Below are 19340 nucleotides of genomic sequence, written 5' to 3' on the forward strand. Positions count from 1 at the left end.
CACCCAGGTTTTGGTCACTGCAATATATGTGGTTTTGACAATGAATGATGGATCGGATCAAAATATGTTACAGTTTTTATTCAAGTTTTGGAATTATGACCATTAAGTTTCAAAAAATTATGAAATGGGACATCATTTAGATGACACGAAATTAAAGCAAATGTCAATTTAGTTTCTGAATATCTAACCCTGTAGAAAGATATTTAGAAGTCCATTCTTTTTCCTAATAAAATCTTGGGCAGCCACTGTTTTTTCATGATAATGGTTGGAAATTGGGATTTTTTCTTGGTTGAAACCAAGGTTTAAAATATCGGATATTTCCTCGATATTTTTATTTTTTAAAAGGATCGAAATAAAATTTAAAGTCGATATGGAAATGAATAGAATTTCCATAATATCTATTGAAATTTTCAAAAATTTGGAAAAAATTTCCATGAAAATTTCCATAAAATATCTACATTAAATCCTTGACGATTTGGTTAAAAAATCTATAATTTTCATGAAAATTTCTGAAATTTCAAAAATATTCTATATTTTTTAAATTTTTTTAAAAAATTCATAAATATTATTGATATTTAGTAAAACTTTTTATCAAATTAACTTCATTGATAATTTTTTTTACCCTTTAATTGCTTTTTAGATATTTCGTGATATAAGCAAAGTAGAATGAATTGAATTGAATATCATTAATAAGTTCTACTTATTTATTGAATATCGATAAAGCAAAAATACAAAGATTGTGGATTTTATTTTTGAATATTGAAAATTTTAATATTTGAAACTATAATGGAAAATGATAATGAAGAGGGCAATCAAATATACCAATGGATTAGAGATGTTTATTTAGATGATCGTGAAGAGAATCCTGATCCAAAGATTGCTCAACAAGATGAAAAAGAGGGAATAAATGTTCAAAAAGTGATGCTGAAGAAGTGAATTCTAGTAGTGGTGATTAATTTCAAAGGTTTATGAGAGAGTCAACTAAAACTATTAGTGCTTCAGCTCCATCATGTGGTACGCATTCACAATTTGAAACTCTTAGTAGTCACTCTAGCTCCAAGGACAATGAAGATAACTTCAATAAATTATTTGAATTAGAAGTTTGAAGAGGTAGTGGCCAAAGGGAATCACAAAGTCAAGAAGTTGGAGTAAGCCCATTTACTGGTGAACAATATTACGCACATACAAAATAAGATGAAGATCATGGGAGTAGAGATGCAAGTTAAGGATTCGGTGCTGTCGTAAAAGACTATATACGTAATGAAAAATCTATAATGAAGATGTCACAAAAAGAAAAAGATTCAATTTCTACGAAATTTTGGATCTATGAGGGTTGGAAGTCATTTTCATAATCCTTATTCAATGGATATGTATGGAATGTCATCAAGTAAAAACTCATGGGTACCATCTCAAACTCAACCATCAGAGAGTAGTAGTTATGCACATAGTCAACCAATAATGCAAGATCCATATAGTTGGCATATTAATAATTATATGCAAAATTATCAAGGAGATATATCTTTTTATAACTACTTCTCACATTTCACATCTTAAAATCAAAATAAGGAAGAAACTGATGATTTTCAACACCAAGAAGTTTTATGTGGTATCAAGATGACATTTATAAATTATAATGTAATTGTAATAATCGTTTTATATATTTTAGTTAATAAATAATTTTATCATATATGTATTTTTTGATATATTTTTATTAATAATAATTCATCTATGGTCATTAATGCTTATTATAAATCAATTCACTAAGAAGAATATAATATCCATTCAATATTTTAGCAATTTTTATAATCAATTTGATAAGCAATCGATTAAATAAGCTAATTCTAAAGTTTTAATAAAAATTTTCACTTTTTAAAACAAATTTCCATTATTTTTTATAATTTTTTATCGATATTCGATATTTTTCTATATTTTCATAGAAATTTTCGTATTTTAAACTTTCAATATTTCCATCGATATCGACTTTTTGAACCTTAGTTGAAACCCTATTGTTGGTTGAATGGAATTATGTTATTCTCATTGGAGATGAAATGAAAAACCGATGGTTATATCATGGACTTCCAGTTTAGCATATGAAATTTCTCAAAAATAAAAAATAAAAAATAAAAAAGTTTAGCATCTGGGAAGAAAAAAAAAAAAAAACTAAAAGCATGATTTTCTTATAAATTTTATGCCTGCCTTAAATCAATTCTGAGTTCTTTCTTATATGTGTATAGAAAATTTACTTTGGAAAGAATATTAAAAAAATAAAAAAAGGAAAAAGGAAAAAAGCCGACACTATTGTATATGTTTTTAGAAGTGCTATTTGAAAAAAAGCGTCGCTAAAAGTGTCGGATTTTCTCTTTTAGCAACGGTTTTTCATTTCCCTTTTTTTTTTTTTTTTTTAACTTAAAAGGCTGTATTTTTTTTTTGAGATGTGGAAACCATCTTGTAACCTTATCTATTCGTGCTAGCGGAAATATTTACAAGAATTTTGATGGATTTTCATAATCAGTTTTGTTTCCAGTGTGAGAAAAAAAAAAAAAAATGAAGTTGACCCCTCCATGCTTTAGATGAACAGAGGATTTCTGCTGCAGCAACTTGGTGTCTGCTGTTAGGATTACTTGGGGAACATAATCGATTATGTTACTTGCTTTGGTGCAGATCAGGAATATACAGCTTTTGCATAAGTCAGGCATATAAGATTGCAAGCCTCTTCTTGAAAAGATTTTAAAGAGAAATAATAGCTTGGATCATTAGAAACCTGTCACTAAGTTGCTGGAAGAATGCAACTTATATGTGTCGATATTGTTTTTACAAGATGTAATCATTCTAGTCAAGCTTATACATATTTCCCTGGAAGTTGAGCAAGGTTGAATGCGTTTTAGCAATGTAAAGGAGGGTCAGAGTAATCAAGAAGACCGCATTCAGAACTTTGTGGATATTGAAATTTCTCTTGGAAAAAAGCCATGGTGTTTGTTGTTCTAATCTTAGTCTGCAGCAAACACCATAGCTTTTTTTTTTTCTTTTTTTTTTTTTAATCAAAAGATTAATTTTTTAATGGATTTAAGTTGTGGCATTCTCCTCATTTTTTGGTTCCTCGTATAGTCAACAGCTATAATATGACAATTATTTTCAATGTTTTATTTACCAAATGACTAAACCACATATTTTAAAAAGTATATTTTATTGAGTTGCATCTGGAGTTATGTATGTACGATATATATCATAAGTGCATAATGAGGAGACTGCTATTAGCTCAGAGGAACCAGCTGATGTCACTGCCCTGAAGCAAAGGCAGGCATGACCCAATAGTTTTTTCCCAACACAATGAAAGAAGGTAAACAATGTGTACTGCCAGATAACCAACAAAAATACCAAGCAGGCATGCCTATAAATAACACCCGATAATTTAATTTATCTACTACTGTAGAAGACATGCACTGGGAAATTTCTACTAAAGCATGCTCTACTTGGTAGAAAGAAAATTATACAGGGAACAATAAGATCAACAGCAATGGATACCTCTATCAGTAAGAAACGAAATGTACATCTATTACACTCAGCTACAGACTGAAAGTATTTTCCATCATATACCAGAGGAAATCAATGTGTAAGCAAGTGCTCTCCACCAATTTGATGAGTAACCTTTCCCAAGTCCATGGAGTGGAAGCTTGTCAAAGTGAGCATCAAGAACTTTGTTTGACTGTGAGCCACACCAGAAAGATAAAACAGCCAGTAAGAGCCTCATCAAAGTTGAAAGTCAACAATTAAATACTTTCTATTAAACAAAGTCAATCAAATCCAATTTTTTTCATAAGCTGAAGATATAGCAACATTATTATAATCAAACAAGCGAAAAAAATAATTCAACAATTTGATCTACTTGATCAATGGACGCTGAACTACATGTACACTCTTGAAGTTAACTTCCTGCACAGCTCTGTTAACAATAAAAAGTGAAATTGTATTCAAAATGTTTGAAAAACTTACTCAAGAACCACGAAGAATGTCTACAGGCATATTTAGGCCCCATCTACCCTTACACGATTGAATGCAAGACATTAAAAGAAATGCTTCTCCAGACATGTCACGCTCCCTCCACGACAGCTTTTCACTGATTTTCCTGGTGAAAAAGACATGACTCATGAGTCAGAGTACAAACTCACACAGTATGATTGTCAGGAAAAGCATGAAAAAAGCTACTTCAACTGCCAACTGCCAAGAGCCACATATTTAGTTAAAATAACTCTGTTGCATAATCTATCTGCCATAAACCATAGGGAGTGCAAAGTAAAACATGCATTCTGAGAGAGAAACAAATACACATACACCATCTGTTGTATAATCTATGTGCCATAAACCATAGGGAGTGCAAAGGAAAACATGCATTCTGAGAGATAAACAAATATACATACCATCTCTACCACAACGCCCACTTTCCTGATGGTAGGACTCCAAACTTTTGGGACAGCCATAGTGTATCACTTGCCTTACATTTGGCTTGTCAATACCCATGCCAAAAGCGATAGTAGCAACCATAACATGTAGTTCATCTGTTATAAATAATCTGGAAAAATATGCAGAAGAATGAGTTGGGTATATTCTTATGTCCTGACTTGCACTACACCAACACAGTGAATGTGACCAGCATATTAAATACCAATTCCACCAATGGCAACCACATGCAACTTTCAGTCAATCCAACCCGAGGCTGCAATAGCTGGAAAATTTCCAATTGTGTTATTCAAGTTGAAACTCCTCCCCCTTACCAATTGAAATTGTTTTTGTGTAGGTCAATACCAACTACATTAACAGAACTACTACTGTCCGAATTACATATTAAAATGAGAAGCCTGCATTGGAAAAATAAATGGCAAACCAGCATACATTCATTCCAAGAATCAAACAACACTTCATATTACAATACATGACAAGGTACGGAGTCTATTATCATAACACAACCCTATTTTACTAAGCTGATGCCTGATAGTTTTTGCAATAAGACAGAAAAACCCAGACAACCACACCAAACTAATAAAAGAATTATTTCCTCCAAGCTGTTGCAAGATAGTTTAACACACCCAGGGGTCATCCCTTAGTTTTCTCATGCAAACCTACCAAAACGAAACAAGTTATTAGATGAGCAGCATGTTAGTTCAAGAAAATGTTGAAAACGATAAGGAAACTATTTAGTTTTATAAGTTTTATACCTGTAGAAGTAAAACTATCAGCTTCAGATTCAAATTCCGATGCTTGTTGATGATTTTCCTCATTTTGTGAGGACCTACATAGATAAGCAGCATGGTTTGTACAAGGTATGATCATTCCAATTGCATAAGTATAAAAAATAATAAATATATTAATTTATTACGGATTGTCGAGAACTGGAGAGTTTTTTTTGTCGTGTGATTGTCCAATTTTTTCATATCCCTTTACCCTCACTTGACATGGGTCTTTCAAAGTTGAGTCATGAGTATTACTACCTTTTTCAGAAATGCATCCACTCTTCATATTGCTAACTACAGATTTAATCTTATCTAGCAAACTTTGAAGACCATCATTCACAATTATAGCTTCTTCATTTGTTATGGCTTTATCAATGACTTCTGAAGCAAGTTGGAATAGTTTAGCTTGCCACATCAACATTGAACTACATTTTCCACTTATTTCAATACTTTGCTTATCGGATATTATTTGAGATTTTGCAACTCTCGTCCACCTGTTCATGATATATTGATTTAGCAAAGGAATATTACCAAATAGTCGCAAGAATGCCAAAATATGTCTACATGGAATTCCTTCACTCTCAAACTTCTTACAAGTACAAGACGCATAGTTCAAAACTTTATCATAAGCAATTTCCCGAACTCTACTAACACCTTCATTTGAACTACTCTCGACCATATACATTTTGTGTGTAGCATTTTCACGAACAAGCTGTGGCATTATTAGTAAGCTATGCCACAACTCATCTTGAAACTCAAGAAAAATCTTGCGTGTGTAAATCCCAGCCATTTGCTTTTCCATTTCCAATGGCAATTTCAAAATAGGCTTCTCTTTAATATTAATGTGATCAGCCCGTAACTCTTCGTGACGTTGATGTGCAAGTGCCCTATTAAATCGAAGTATGAAATCCATCAATAAGTTTTTCTTCGAAACATATTTCTTGAAAAATGCATGGAAGCTTTCTGCACGTTGGCTACTTGATATTCCAGCTGAGAATATATGATTAACATATGCAGGCACCCATCTTGAACGTATCTCAAATATTGATTTTAACCAATCATTGTCATATAGGCTTGCCTTCTCAATGGTAGTCACCCATTTTCTTTCAAACTCTTCTAGACATTCTGATTCCCAAATGCATTGCTGGAAGTCCTTATAAAAATTTCTATAAATGATTGCATTTAAATATGTAGAAAACTTCTCAAGTATGTGCCAACTACAATACCTATGAAATGTATTCGATAAGCTCTGAGCTATAGCCTTTGTCATTGCAGGATCTTGATCGGTAATGATCATCTTTGGATTGTTAGTAGGCATGCTCTCCTTTAATAGCTCAAACAACCAAATGAACGATTCGGTTCTTTCATCACTTAAAAATGCACATGCAAAAAGCACCGTTTGACTATGATTGTTAACCCCAACCAAGGATGCAAATATCATACTATACTGATTAGTGTTGTAAGTTGTATCAAATACAATTATATCACCAAAACATCCATAAGCTCTTCTAGACACCGAATCAGTCCAAAAACAACGCTTCAATTTACCAGCATCATCTACATCTATTTCAAAAAAGAAGCATGGATCCCTTTCTTACTCGGTTAGGAAATATTCTTTCAATAGTTCGGCATCTTATTCTCTCAATTCATTATGCAACTTAGCTTCATGGTTATGGATATCCTTCTTCGTACACCCAATATTTTCTATATCTCCAGCTTCAAGTTCAAGAATACTTATTTGTTGGTGAGTTAGCACATTTGCTGCTGAAAGCTGTTGGGTTAGTGATTTTTTGGCTTTAGGCATACTATAATGTGACCTCAATAAATGCACTCTTCGTGGGGATGATAATGAATGACTATGTTTTTCAACAAATACACTGATGACATATTTCCCTAATTTTGACCTTATCACGGCAAGTTTTGCCTTACAATTTTCTCTTGTTATACCTCGACACCTTTTTTTCTCACCATCCTTTGTAGAAGACACCCCTTCCTTATAACACACAAATTCTTTCCTTACAACTTCATTGGTATCTTTACATCTCTTACTGGAATTGTTACAAACACTAAACCCTGCTTCTTTTGAATATTTAACGTAAAACTCATGTACCTCATCTATCGATTCAAATTGTTGTCCAACCTTTGGTTTGCAGTTTTCCAACACTTAGGGAATGTAAACATCATCAACGGATTTCGAACATGACAGTAGGGATATTTCTTCAACTCCTATAGGATCATAATTTGCTTCTAACGGCAAATCATTCATGTTTCCAATATTGCAGAGCTAATTGCAATCAAATGAGCTTCCTTTCAATCACTTTCCGACCTAATAGACAGCGAAGCAAAACCATAACAAACTTTCATCAATTAACATGGTACTAAACGTTAAATTTTCACACTTAATTCAAATATGTAAACAAAAAAAATAGGAATAAGTTTATCTTTTCCAAACTCGTCAGAACATAAGTATGTAAACAAAAAACCTTGTAAAGTATGTACTAATTTAGCACTGGCAAATCTATGCATTAATTCCCATACAATATAGCTAACCAAAACAACAGTATTAAAAAATTTTTTGTTTCATTCTCTGTTCAAACAGGTCGAGTCTATACTCTGGATGTGTTATGATATATGGCAGTAGTATAACAGTTAATTTTATCCTCTCTGACTCGCTCTCCTCTCTTCATTTAATATTCAATTACTCGAATAATTTCAATAGTTATACTGCTCCAATCTGTTGCTGATGATATATATATATATATTCTAAATTTTGATATAGTCTAAGTTCTTTTTTATTTTTATTTTTTTTCTTTCTCTCTTTTTCTTTCCGGAAAGGAATTGATGCATATGTCCTTGTCTGTCTTTCTTCAAGCAAAATGAACATATATATATATATATATTAACTCGTTAGCTAGGTAGCTCAATTAATATAGAATCCTATATACACAATATAAATCTAATTATTCTAATCACACCCACACATACACTTGGATGGCTATATATATATGATTGAAGATGATGATGATTCTAAATAAATAAAGAAAATGGTGAACAAAAAAACAAAATTGTGTTTAGATATGAACAAGTTTAAATGAAAATCATGCAATCTTAGAGTAGAAGGTTGTAAGAAATTTCCACACTCGCCATCACCTAATACATTGGGATTAAAGTTGATGACCTTCCCCACTTGTAACTTTGTTTCATTTTCTCAACCTCTTCATCTATGACGTCCTACTTTTTCTTACACATGTTAATAAATAAACAGATAAACAAATAATAAACTTTCTATCTGTTAAGAACATGTCGTTTACATGCAATCAACTATAATTTCATTTGCTAATGTTCTTTTCAACAATATATATATATATATATATATATATTTCTTTTTTTGGTATTCAGATACTATTTAAGATGCCACATCATCAGAATTGTACACCACACCACTTCACTGCAGTTCAATTTTTTTATTTATTCATTTTTTAAATACACAGATATATAGGATATGATGGCCTTAATTAGATTTTCTTTTTTTCTTTTTATTTTCCTTTTAGTTACATTATTGAAGCAGAAATTTTCAAGTGACGGTGTATTTTAAAATTGGACAGGACTCAATTCAGGTTTGTAGTTATTCTTAAGAATCTTTTCTTTGCAACCAATAGTTCTACGATTAGTTCATATTTTAAGTTTTCAACAATGCAGGACTACATAAAAGAAAGTGATAATTTGGTATCTCTTCATGATCAGATTCCTGTACAACATAAGTTGATACCGCCTTTGTTCATGTACTACATAAGTCAGAGGTATATGAAACCGAAACACTGGAGGCATTTTAAATAATATGATTTCCTATTATATGCTTGTTGGAGTAAATTAGATTCATTCATGTAGTATCAGGATTTCTTGTTTTTATGTTTTGTTGCTTAATGTTTTCATATTCTTTTGTTGAAATTTTTATATCCTACTTGATTTTTTTTTATTTTCCTCCCTTCCAAAAATATTGTTTTCTGCCGAAATTGTTCCTATATTATCAAGATTACTTATAGTATTAGAAACTCTTCCAAGGGTGTAATTGACAAGGTCTCCAACTCAGAATGAAAAACCAGAATGAAAAAAAAAAAAAAAAAAAAAAACAAAACAAAACAAAACATGAAAACACCAACAGAGGACAGAGGTAAAATCAAAATGAAGCAATCAAAATGAAGAAGTGGAAGGAAACAATGGCAACGAACTCACACTCCTCCGGCGAGGCACTCAGGGAGACTACTATCCGAAATGGCCCGAACGGTGGCTGGAACGGTGGAAGGGTGGAAGCAAACTAGAAGAGGATAAGAGGAAGCAGAGTAGAAGAGGAGCGAGCTGGTGCGATTGGGAATTTTGGCAAAGGTGGTTCGTGCTGGTGCGAGCGGAAGGGCCAGCTGATGCGAGCGGGAATGGCAGATTTGGGTAAAATTTCACACGTGAGTTGCTCTTCAATCTGGGTCGTTCATGCCAGGTATGACAATACAATGGCTTCCCATTTCATCACGCTTTCGGTCCTGAAATAAACATCCGCTCTGTCCTTTCTTTTTAAGTATTCTCTCTTCTTTATTTATTTATTTTTTTTTTCTTAAACTATTCTCACTCCTCAACTATTGACCAATTTCAATTTTCTATGAATTAAGTTCTAAGTTCTAAGACTTCCAATGTTAATAGTTTGCTGACGAAATAATTTAAGCACAGACACTCAGCATAACTAGATATCTAATTCAAGGGATGATTTGTTTTGATGAACAAATCTTCCATTGATATATTTTATTTTTAAGAAATCAATTTTTGATTTTAAACCTCAAGTTTGGTCTTTGATTTTATTTATTGGAGAAACCTCAAGTTTTGTATTTGATAGAGATTATAGGGTGTTTTCCATTCTTAAGTTAATGGTGATTTTGAGTTTTTTAAAACAATATAGATTCAAGCTATGGTAAATTAAAAAACAAAACAAAAAAATCGTGAATTCATAGCTTTTATAAAGGTCCTAATATAAATTTTCTTATAGGAAGAGTGGGAGTTGAAGGGGATCGTGCATAAGTATCAATTTGCTGCTGTTGGGCTCCTCTACAAGAATCTCTCTAATTTTCCGTAGAATTGAATTTGTAATTTTCCATAGAATTGAATTTGTTTGAAGGTTGAGATTGAATTTGTTTAAAAGTTGAGAGACCTTTGACTGGAGAATGGTGCATTGCAATAAATATCATTCATTTTTCTCACTTAAAATAAGGAGCATCGAGTGTGCCTGGATATGAAGATAAAAATTTGATTGGCCTTGACGATAACAAATTTATGCAGTTAGATTTGATGAATTCAAAAGTTAAAAAAGTATACTTGTCAAACACATTAGCATGGGAAAAACCCTCCTATATAAATATTACATGCAGTCATGTACTTTTAAGATACACGTAGCCGGGGCAAACATAATCCAAGATTTCCCATGATAGAAGAATCATATTATATATGGATAGGTCCTAACAGAACTAAATGAAACACACTAAACCAACAAAAGCTATAAGCTTTAAAACATAACTATAAAGCCCAAAATATAAGATCAAGTAATATTTAACTGAGCCATGATGAAATAGTATAAGTTTATTTCATTAATGCAGGGGCCAATTTAGATTATTGTCCCCAACTAGTTTTTACTCTTACAACCCACTTGGAACACTCCCAGCTCGCTACAAATATGTAAGTAGCTAATAAATGACAATAGAGATTGAATGCATTTGCATGGAATAGGACAGCCAAGAGTTAAAAAACAGAAACAGCAGCAGCAGCAACTATATACAGCACCACACATTCCAACAACACAACAGTCGTAAGAAATAAAAGTTTGTTTCTCCTTTCCCCACTCTCCCCTCACTCCTTATTTGAACTCTTGTCTTCGTTATCCCAGAGATGGATGAAGGATGGAAACTTCCCCCCAACAAACTTCTAAGGTATTTTTTCCCCACCATAATCAACCACAAGCCCAAGAGGCAAAAACGGATGCCTCTCCTTCCAGGTAGGTCAATTTGCATAGGGAAATGAGATTACCGGCGTTGATGGCACATCTGACAGACGGTAGCTGTCTTGACATTAGCAAAGGTGCAATGCTCACAGGACCAATGGCCCGAATCATCAATATTTCTACTGGAACTACTTGATCTCGATGTTGTAGCCTTGCCCCTCCCACCTCTCCCCTTACTGCTTGTACCTCCCAAACTCTTTGAGCTCGCTGCCCTGCTACAGGTGGCACCATGCGAGTCCACATCTGATAGACCATTCTCTAAAGCTCGAACTAAGTTCTCAAAGTAGTTTCGTGTCACACTGTTGTCATAAATAAAACATAACTGGTAACTTCAAATGATACAAAATAGCATAAAAAAGAAGCTCTAGTAAAGTTCTTAACTAACAATAACCTGGTCAGTCCAGCAAGTTTGGTGCGGAACTCATTGAAGTCTTTTGATGGGCCCTCTGCATTGAGGTAAACTTGTAGCTCCTTTTCTGCACATTGATGAAGTCGTTCCAACCCAGACTCTGCCTCGCCTGCACAAAGAATCTGTGATTAGAAGAAAGCAAAATGATCAAATAATCTTGCTTCAAGCCTGAGGAAACAACATACCTTGCAAGTACTCAAAGAACACTCTCTTGGCTTGTTCATGCTCTGGTAAATAATATCCATATGCATATGTCCATTTTAGAACACGCCTGCATTCAACTATCTGAAAACAGAGTAGAGTTATAAAGGGTAGCATATTTTCAGGGAAAAGAATCGAGAATTTGGGAATTACCTGAAGCCAGGCCTCTGTTATGAACTTCAACTGTGACTCAGGTTGGCACTGTATGTCACTTAGCTTCTCAAGCTACAATATTAAATAAACATCACAACTAAAGTCATAAAAGCGCAAGTACAGGACAGACAAATGTTCTCCCACTTCCTCCAAAAGAAGAAAATATACTATTACTCTAGACCTCAAATTATTAGAAGAACATCAGAAACAGGAAAAATAACGTTTTTAAATTATAACGGTGTCATTAACCAATAAAGAGCAGATATTAAAGAAGTTTTGCTTACAGCCACAGTCTGCATTTGTTGCAAGTCTGCCAATGCTTTTTGCCTAGACTGCAATCACAATGGAAAAAGGTTGAGACTCCAATATGAGACATAACAAATAATGCATATAAAGCTTATACACTTGATAGCAAAACAGATATTATGCACAATTATTTACTAACAAGAGGCACCATAACTAAATAAGCAAGTAGATGCAAAATTACTCATTAAGAAGAAACCAGCCTTAATCTAACATATTCTGAAACAATGAGAAAGAAAGATAACTCCAGTCAAATTATTTGGAACTAAAACAGACAGATACAAGCTACAGTAATCCAATCCTGACACAATTTTGACAAATATAAAAAGGTTAATTGCAAAGCTGAAAATCGCGAGCATAATCACAAGAATTCTTAACAATACAAGCAAATTTCGACAATAACATGGGAATTAATAACATACCGATTGGTTGGTCGCCCATCTTTCATAATAATGAGTATACCTCTCTAGAGAATTTTTCGCCATCTCTCTTCGTTTTTCCGCCTCATCATACTGTAACATTATTCAGTTATTTTTTAAATACAATGCCTGAACACGGTAATAGTATACTTTAGAAATGTCTTACACTCAGCAAATACACAAATCAATTATCATACCACTCCCTCTTGCTTTGCTGTTTCATAACGGTTGCATGCATAAAAACCACCTGTCCTCTCACCATGGTCTGACCATGCACCAAGGCAAAGCCTGAAACCATATATCACCAACTGCATTAGGAAAAATAAAAAGCAGAAATATACTTTCTTCTTTTGAAAGGGAATGAAAACAGATATGTGTGTGTATTATGCTTGACCAAGCAACCATAGCAAAGTAGTAATCAACCTTTCCTAGAATGCATGCAACAATCTAGTAAGTAGAAAGGAATTTCACATTCAAGGAGACGATGTTAAAGAAGCTTACCAGCAGAACTCAAATTTACAAGGTGGCGTGCAAGTGATATGCATACAGCCCTGGTTTTTCTCAATTGGACGTTTGCACTTTGGACAGGGTTTGGAATTAGCCAATATCCTGAAATTCATCAAAGACATGATTTTATATTTATGTTCAAAAAGTGTAAAAACAAAATCTTGCAAAGACACTAGTCCTGACGATACTAAAATTGAGTCATTGGCGTAATAGCACGTAAACATACACCAAAGTCGGTTGGAGAGCATATCGTTAACATAAAATTAATTTCAGCAACAAAAATTGAAGAAAAGAAAATAATGTTCATCACAACCTGCTTCTCACCAGAAACTAAAGAAAATAAATGTACAAGAAAGATTAATGGACCATAGATTCATGATCTCTTCATACCAGTTCATATTTTCTGACTCAGCACTATTCTTCAATATCCATTTCGCAACAGTGCCACAATCAACTGGACGGTGGGCCTCCTCAGTACACTGCAAGGTCAAATCCATAAGTCTTCACATATAAAAGAAAATAAGAGGAAAATAATACACACACCAAATATCCATGTAAATTTTCTTCACCCCACAAATTGAATATTCACTGAATTAATACACATAATCTAAACCGTTCAAAGAAACTTACATTCCAGCAAAAGCTATATGAACAGCGACATGTAACATCATAACTTCCACTTCCAACAATAAAATCCACAGCATACTCACAGCCTGGAGCAGGACACCATTTGGTCTACAAAACATCCATGAATATTTAAGTGATTGCTTGACTTAAAATCAGACAACACATACTAAAATTTTAGTAAGCAGAGTAAATTGAAAAAAAAAAAAAAAATTAATAGAACAGATTACAAAGATAGAACTGATGGAGACTACGATTGGGGAGAATGTATGATATTTAAAAATTAGTAAGAATGCACAGCCATAATAAAGAGCATAAATAAAATTTCCAGCAGGGTTTATAACAAGCAAAACTATGCAAATCTTCCATCACGATATAGTAGATCACATATGATTCATTAAAAGAACACCAGGTCAAGCTCAAGGTCCAAATTTATTCATGTCCACAAGTATGCTGCAGGAAGTTGTTATCGTGTTAAGGATTCTACACCTCACTGAACATAGCTCCTATTTCACTTCACTTATCCACATACTAATTAATCTCAACCCAGTAAAAGATATGACGGGTAAAATACAGCTGTTGTTTTGATATAATGGACAAATCACTTGTTGAAGTTCTAAATTTGAAATTACCTTCCTATTGTCTTCAACATACGATCTAATGAAGTAACGAGAATATTTTTGCTTGTCTTCGGCAGAAGCCAAACGGCTAATCATATCTTGACCAACAGCGGCAGTACAAGAAGGGTCAGGACATCGCAACATCAAACATCCAGGACCATCATTAATGGCTGTGCTAATATAACCTAGAAGAAACAAAAGATAAATCCTAAATCACAAGTGAATTATAATTTAAAAAAGATTAACAATATTGACACACTCAAAATTCAAGTTATTACACATAAACTGGACATGGTGCAATAAGAAACCTAGATAAACTTTAGCAATAACAATATTGACACACTCAAAATTCAAGTTATTAGACATAAACTGGTCGTGGTGCAATAAAAAAAACTAGATAAACTTTAGTTGCAAGTCATCAAGTCAGAATAAGTAATAGATTAAGTCTTACAAGATTCAACACGTTAATCTTCATAAGTTCTTTGGCAACACAGAATCAAAAGAATTTCTCAAATGTCCTATAAACATGTCGCTTCTGTAGCATGCATCAAATGACAAGAACACTATTTTTGCATGATCAAGTTGTCAAATTAGTGCACAGAAAATAATTTCTTACAAAACACCATTCCTACTATTTTTTTAAGCCAACACGCACTTCAATTCGGTAGTAGAAAAGAAACCTAGATGCATTCCTTTTCATTTTGTCCCCCCCCCCAAAAAAAAAAAAAAACTTAGATCAATGCAATTATTCAACCCTTTTGTGCTTTTATATGTTCATCCATAAGGTTGCATAACAATGGTCTTTATAGAACCAAACCAAGAGAGTTGCAACAAATCAAATATGGAAATATACGAAGTCATCTGGAAGTTCATGATGGATCCAGAGAGATCCAGAGAACAGAAGAAATGATCATGTTGACAAAAATCATAGGATAAATAAAAAAATAAAAAAACTAGATTATTGGGAATAAATCAGAGTAACAAAATGATGGACATTAAAGCTGAGTTGGAATAATGTTATTATTGTAGAATAAATAATATTAGACTTGTGTATTGAGAATTTTTCATTTTTCTTTAACTCGTTGCTCTCCATTTCCATTCAATATATGTATATATTTATTAGTAGAGAAAAAGAGGGGACCAAAAAAAAAAAAAAAAAAAAAAAAACCCAGAAAAGTATAAAAGAGACTTATCATTTATCCAGTAATAAAATGAAGTAAAAAGAAAAGAATCCCTTGCAGGCACATACTGCTAACACAATAATACAGAACCAATAGCAATTAGCATGGGTAGAACCACAACTTTGAAAAGAAAAGGATCTTCCCATCAAATTATGGGATGCATCAAAACATAATATTGGATTCCTAGTGTGTACACTTTAATAAACATGTCACAAACAGCAATCAGGAAAAAGCAACCTATCAATCACTTTGTTTGATATCCCATAACTGGCTTAAACTGAGGATAAAGAAACTCTATATGCCACTAAAGCATAAGCTATTTCAGTCTTATTATTTCTTCCTGCTCCACTATTTACCAGCAGACTCAAAAGCCTCATAAGCACCTATATTGAGTGCTAATTAACTGCCTTAAACACAAGAAAAGTGCAACTCTAACATCACACTAACAAGACTTTGGTAAATGACACTAAAGTCGAAACTCCCAACTAAGAATTAAATTCTCAAAACTAGTGAAATTAGCCAGTTAACTCCTTACAAGAGTAAACCGACTAAACTAGTTAGCTGAAATTGCTACTTACAATTCACAATTCTTCACCATGAAATCGTAAAATAAATTGAAGGTACCAAGCAGGTATTCAAGCATGAGTTATAATATTGCAATATGAAATACTGCAGCCAATGATGACCACTTAAGTATGCAAATCAATAGCAAAACAAACATACAGTTTTTTACATCAAGACAATTCAAAACTCTCTAAAAGTTTATATGGTAAGAGGTTGGTTGTTGCACAGGTTGCCCAGATATAGCCACCAAAGTCAGAGTAGCTTTGCATTGCATAAATGCCACAGAATTAAACAAAAATAAAGATTTGACACAATTAAACAAAGTAATTGCCAATTTTTTCTCAAATTCATCACATTAATGCTTAAATCTGGTCAAATGTTTTCATTAGGATTTGAAGGAACTGATTACAGAAGTTAAGAACATGTCATATAAATCATCTACACTAAAATTCATATTTACCATGGCACTCAAGAGTTAATCCAGCTTTTTAATCAGGAATTTAATTTGAAATAACTTGCTGTTCAGTAACTTAGATTAATATACAAAGTTGTAGTGGATCAAACCTGTCCAGCATGTACTACAAAAAGGATGACCACAAGCTGCAGTATACATCCTATCAAGAGGATAGGCTTCAAAACAGATCCCACAAATAAGCTGTCAAAAATTATAAACAGGCAATTATAAAGGATTAAAATACTATAATAGCATGACCAGCTTCTGAGCAAAAATGTCAAACAAATCAATGAACACCCTAAGCATGTAATACTTACTTCCCTAACATTTGGAGAAGCAAAAGCCGGTTTCTCCAGTAAGCCAACAACCTTGCGCACCTTTTCTTCGTCTGCAAACCACTCATCATGTACTTTACTGACACTCCTATTAATAGAAAGGAATTATTGATTCTTTAGACCATAGAAACACCATAATACAAAAAACCTAAACCTTGCCAACATTAGGGCAATACACGATATCACAAGGCATAATCAAACTTAACTTTAAACATAAAAGAAAAGTTACAAAAGTTGAAGATTTTGAAAAATAACCACTACTAGAAGCAACCTAGAGAAATAAAAAAGAAAGTACAGGAAATAAGTAGAAAATTGTTAGTTTGTTACCAATTATAGTGACGGAGCAATACGCTAGCTGCAACTTCTGATATGGAAAGCACAGTAGATATCCTCATAATATCCTCCTCCTGACGTTGATGAATATCTGCTTCGGTCAAAACGGTATAATTTTGCTGTGACAAGATATCAGAAAGGTAGGAAACAGCATTAGACTGTGTTTCAGTTTAGAATGAGGAGTTAAGATACTGGCAAACACTAGTCCATTACCATTGTTGCTATTAAATGCTGCAAATATACATACAAAGACTTCCAAATTGCATTTTTTTGGCACTTTGGCTTTTAACAGCAGGTCCTCAAAATAACAATTCACAAGAAAAAACACCAAGTTCCACAACCTATACATACACAAGAACAGTACACTCAACAGAAATTTCTCCCTAAACTATAATTTAAAAAAATCAGACTGGAAATTGATAGCTAAAATCCAGATTGAAGAATGGGGAGAAAATGTGAAAATTAATATGATATCTATTTAACAAAACAATCATTCCAACTCTTATTCAAAATCCCAAGTGCATGGATGTCGAATTTTAGTAGGAAAACAAGAAATAACGTCTTGAGATTGTAATAATCAATTCTAATCAAATTTACAAGAGAGATTTACCAAGGGCTACGTTCATTACAACAACAAAACCACGAAGACATCATGCAACCAAGATCAAAGTAATATCTCACTTGGTATCTTCTATTCTTTAACTTATTACCAACAAGGCATAAATACATTTTTACAAGCTACCAAAACAGAATTTGTCGCAATCATATGATTAATTACATGACAACATCTAAGCTGCTCAAATGCATTGAAAAATAGCAACTTCAACAATTGCTTGAATATTAAAATTTTAGACCCACCGTCCTTAAGTTCCCTACTCAGTGATCATTAAAGCCAAAACCACGCAACAAAAGTCATCTAGCGCCACCCAATAGAGAAGATATCTAAAACAAACAAGTTTTAAAAAAGAAATTAAAAAGTTCATCGCAATTAACAAGGAAAAAAGAAAATTTCAGCTGATTACGCATCCTTGTATGGGAGACAAGGTGTTCTACGTTCACCCAAAATTGTGATTGAAAATTTCCTAGTCAATCGGATAAAAAAAAACTAAAACCGAGCAGAATTCTTCTTGTAAACTCATCAAAATTGAATCTACAATCATTTCAAACGAACGAAAAAAAAAAAAAAAAAAAAAAAAAAGCTAAAAATTCCTAAAAATTACCTGGTAACGATGCGAAGCGATGTCATCAGAATCATCGGAGTCGTTATCGATGAACTCATAATCGGCAACGTCAGCTTCATCGCTGTCCATGGCGGCAGCGGCATCGTCGTCTCCGCCGCTATAGAAGTCATCGTCATTGTCGTCGTCGTCGTCACCGTTAGCGTCGTGCATATCGAACTCATCCTCGGAATCCATCCTCCTTTTCCCTCTAATGGGGTTACCAAACACCCAAACCAAAAAAAAAAAAAAAAAAAAAAAAATCAAAACCCTAGCTTGGCTGTCCGATTAGAACAACGAATTGGACACCAATTTCATGCAAATAAGCGAGCGAGAAACAGATAGAGAGAGGCAGAGACAGACAAAAGCGGTGGCAGAAAAGTAAATAGAAGTAGGTGAAAGGGAGAAGCAGGTAGAGAGAAATGAGAAATGATGGTGGTCTGGTCGCGATGAAAGAAGAAAAGGAACAGAGAGAAAACAGAAGGGATTCTGAAAAATCAAAAAAATAAAAAATAAAAATAAAAATAAAAGTGATAAAAAAAAATAATAATAATAAGGAACGAAAACAAAAGGGAAAGAAAGATTGCTTTTTTGTGAGGAGAAGGTTTGGAATGAGAAATATATACAAAATTTATTAATGTTCAATTATTTTATTACATTTTTATACTTTTTCCTTTCCATTATTATTTATCATTATTATTATTATAAAAATAGCCATAATTATTTTACATGATTTTCTTTTAAATAATTAGTACATA

General features: G+C 33.0%; 2 protein-coding genes and 1 long non-coding RNA gene across 6 annotated transcripts; 1 reads left to right on the top strand and 2 right to left on the bottom strand.

The window, feature by feature from the left end:
• Positions 1–3251: 3251 nt before the first annotated feature.
• Positions 3252–9866, bottom strand: LOC125419901 (protein FAR1-RELATED SEQUENCE 5-like). Of its 4 annotated transcripts, XM_048466425.2 has the most exons (7): positions 9459–9865; positions 5372–7551; positions 5211–5284; positions 4661–5114; positions 4416–4567; positions 3991–4123; positions 3252–3703 (listed from the first exon to the last, which is right to left on the bottom strand). In XM_048466425.2, exons 2-4 carry the CDS (start codon positions 6664–6666, stop codon positions 5089–5091), a joined length of 1395 nt encoding a protein of 464 aa, XP_048322382.2. In that variant the 5' UTR covers positions 6667–7551; positions 9459–9865; the 3' UTR covers positions 3252–3703; positions 3991–4123; positions 4416–4567; positions 4661–5088. The 4 variants fall into 4 exon arrangements, 3 of the variants coding, with proteins under 3 accessions (XP_048322382.2, XP_048322383.2, XP_048322381.2); XR_007238643.2 differs by having other exon boundaries at positions 4416–5114; positions 6452–7551; positions 9459–9858; XM_048466426.2 differs by having other exon boundaries at positions 4416–5114; positions 5484–7551; positions 9459–9866.
• On the top strand, positions 9584–11054 carry LOC125419902 (uncharacterized). Its single transcript, XR_007238644.2, has 2 exons — positions 9584–9717; positions 10258–11054. It is a non-coding gene; the product is annotated as an uncharacterized LOC125419902 (long non-coding RNA).
• LOC107410753 (probable E3 ubiquitin-protein ligase ARI8) lies at positions 10835–19093 on the bottom strand. Its single transcript, XM_048468137.2, has 15 exons — positions 18586–19093; positions 17360–17484; positions 17015–17120; positions 16808–16898; positions 14511–14683; positions 13885–13989; positions 13645–13733; positions 13249–13356; positions 12945–13035; positions 12751–12840; positions 12310–12357; positions 12026–12097; positions 11857–11956; positions 11654–11780; positions 10835–11561 (listed from the first exon to the last, which is right to left on the bottom strand). Exons 1-15 carry the CDS (start codon positions 18778–18780, stop codon positions 11285–11287), a joined length of 1797 nt encoding a protein of 598 aa, XP_048324094.1. The 5' UTR covers positions 18781–19093; the 3' UTR covers positions 10835–11284.
• Between the last annotated feature and the right edge of the window lie 247 nt (positions 19094–19340).

This window comes from Ziziphus jujuba, chromosome 10 (genome assembly GCF_031755915.1).
Source record: "Ziziphus jujuba cultivar Dongzao chromosome 10, ASM3175591v1".
NCBI lineage: Eukaryota > Viridiplantae > Streptophyta > Magnoliopsida > Rosales > Rhamnaceae > Ziziphus > Ziziphus jujuba.

Bases quoted from the DNA above. Each gene is read 5' to 3' on its own strand.
- LOC125419901 (XM_048466425.2), bottom strand. From the start codon at position 6,666: ATGATATTTGCATCCTTGGTTGGGGTTAACAATCATAGTCAAACGGTG. The intron at 5,285-5,371 runs GTAATAAATTAA...TTATCTATGTAG, and splicing joins TCTCCAGTTCTCGACAATCC to GTCCTCACAAAATGAGGAAA. The intron at 5,115-5,210 runs GTATAAAACTTA...TCGTTTTGGTAG, and splicing joins TGATAGTTTTACTTCTACAG to GTTTGCATGAGAAAACTAAG.
- LOC107410753 (XM_048468137.2), bottom strand. From the start codon at position 18,780: ATGGATTCCGAGGATGAGTTCGATATGCACGACGCTAACGGTGACGAC. The intron at 17,485-18,585 runs GTAATTTTTAGG...ATCTTGTCACAG, and splicing joins TCGCTTCGCATCGTTACCAG to CAAAATTATACCGTTTTGAC. The intron at 11,781-11,856 runs GTATGTTGTTTC...TTCTTTGTGCAG, and splicing joins GTTCTTTGAGTACTTGCAAG to GCGAGGCAGAGTCTGGGTTG.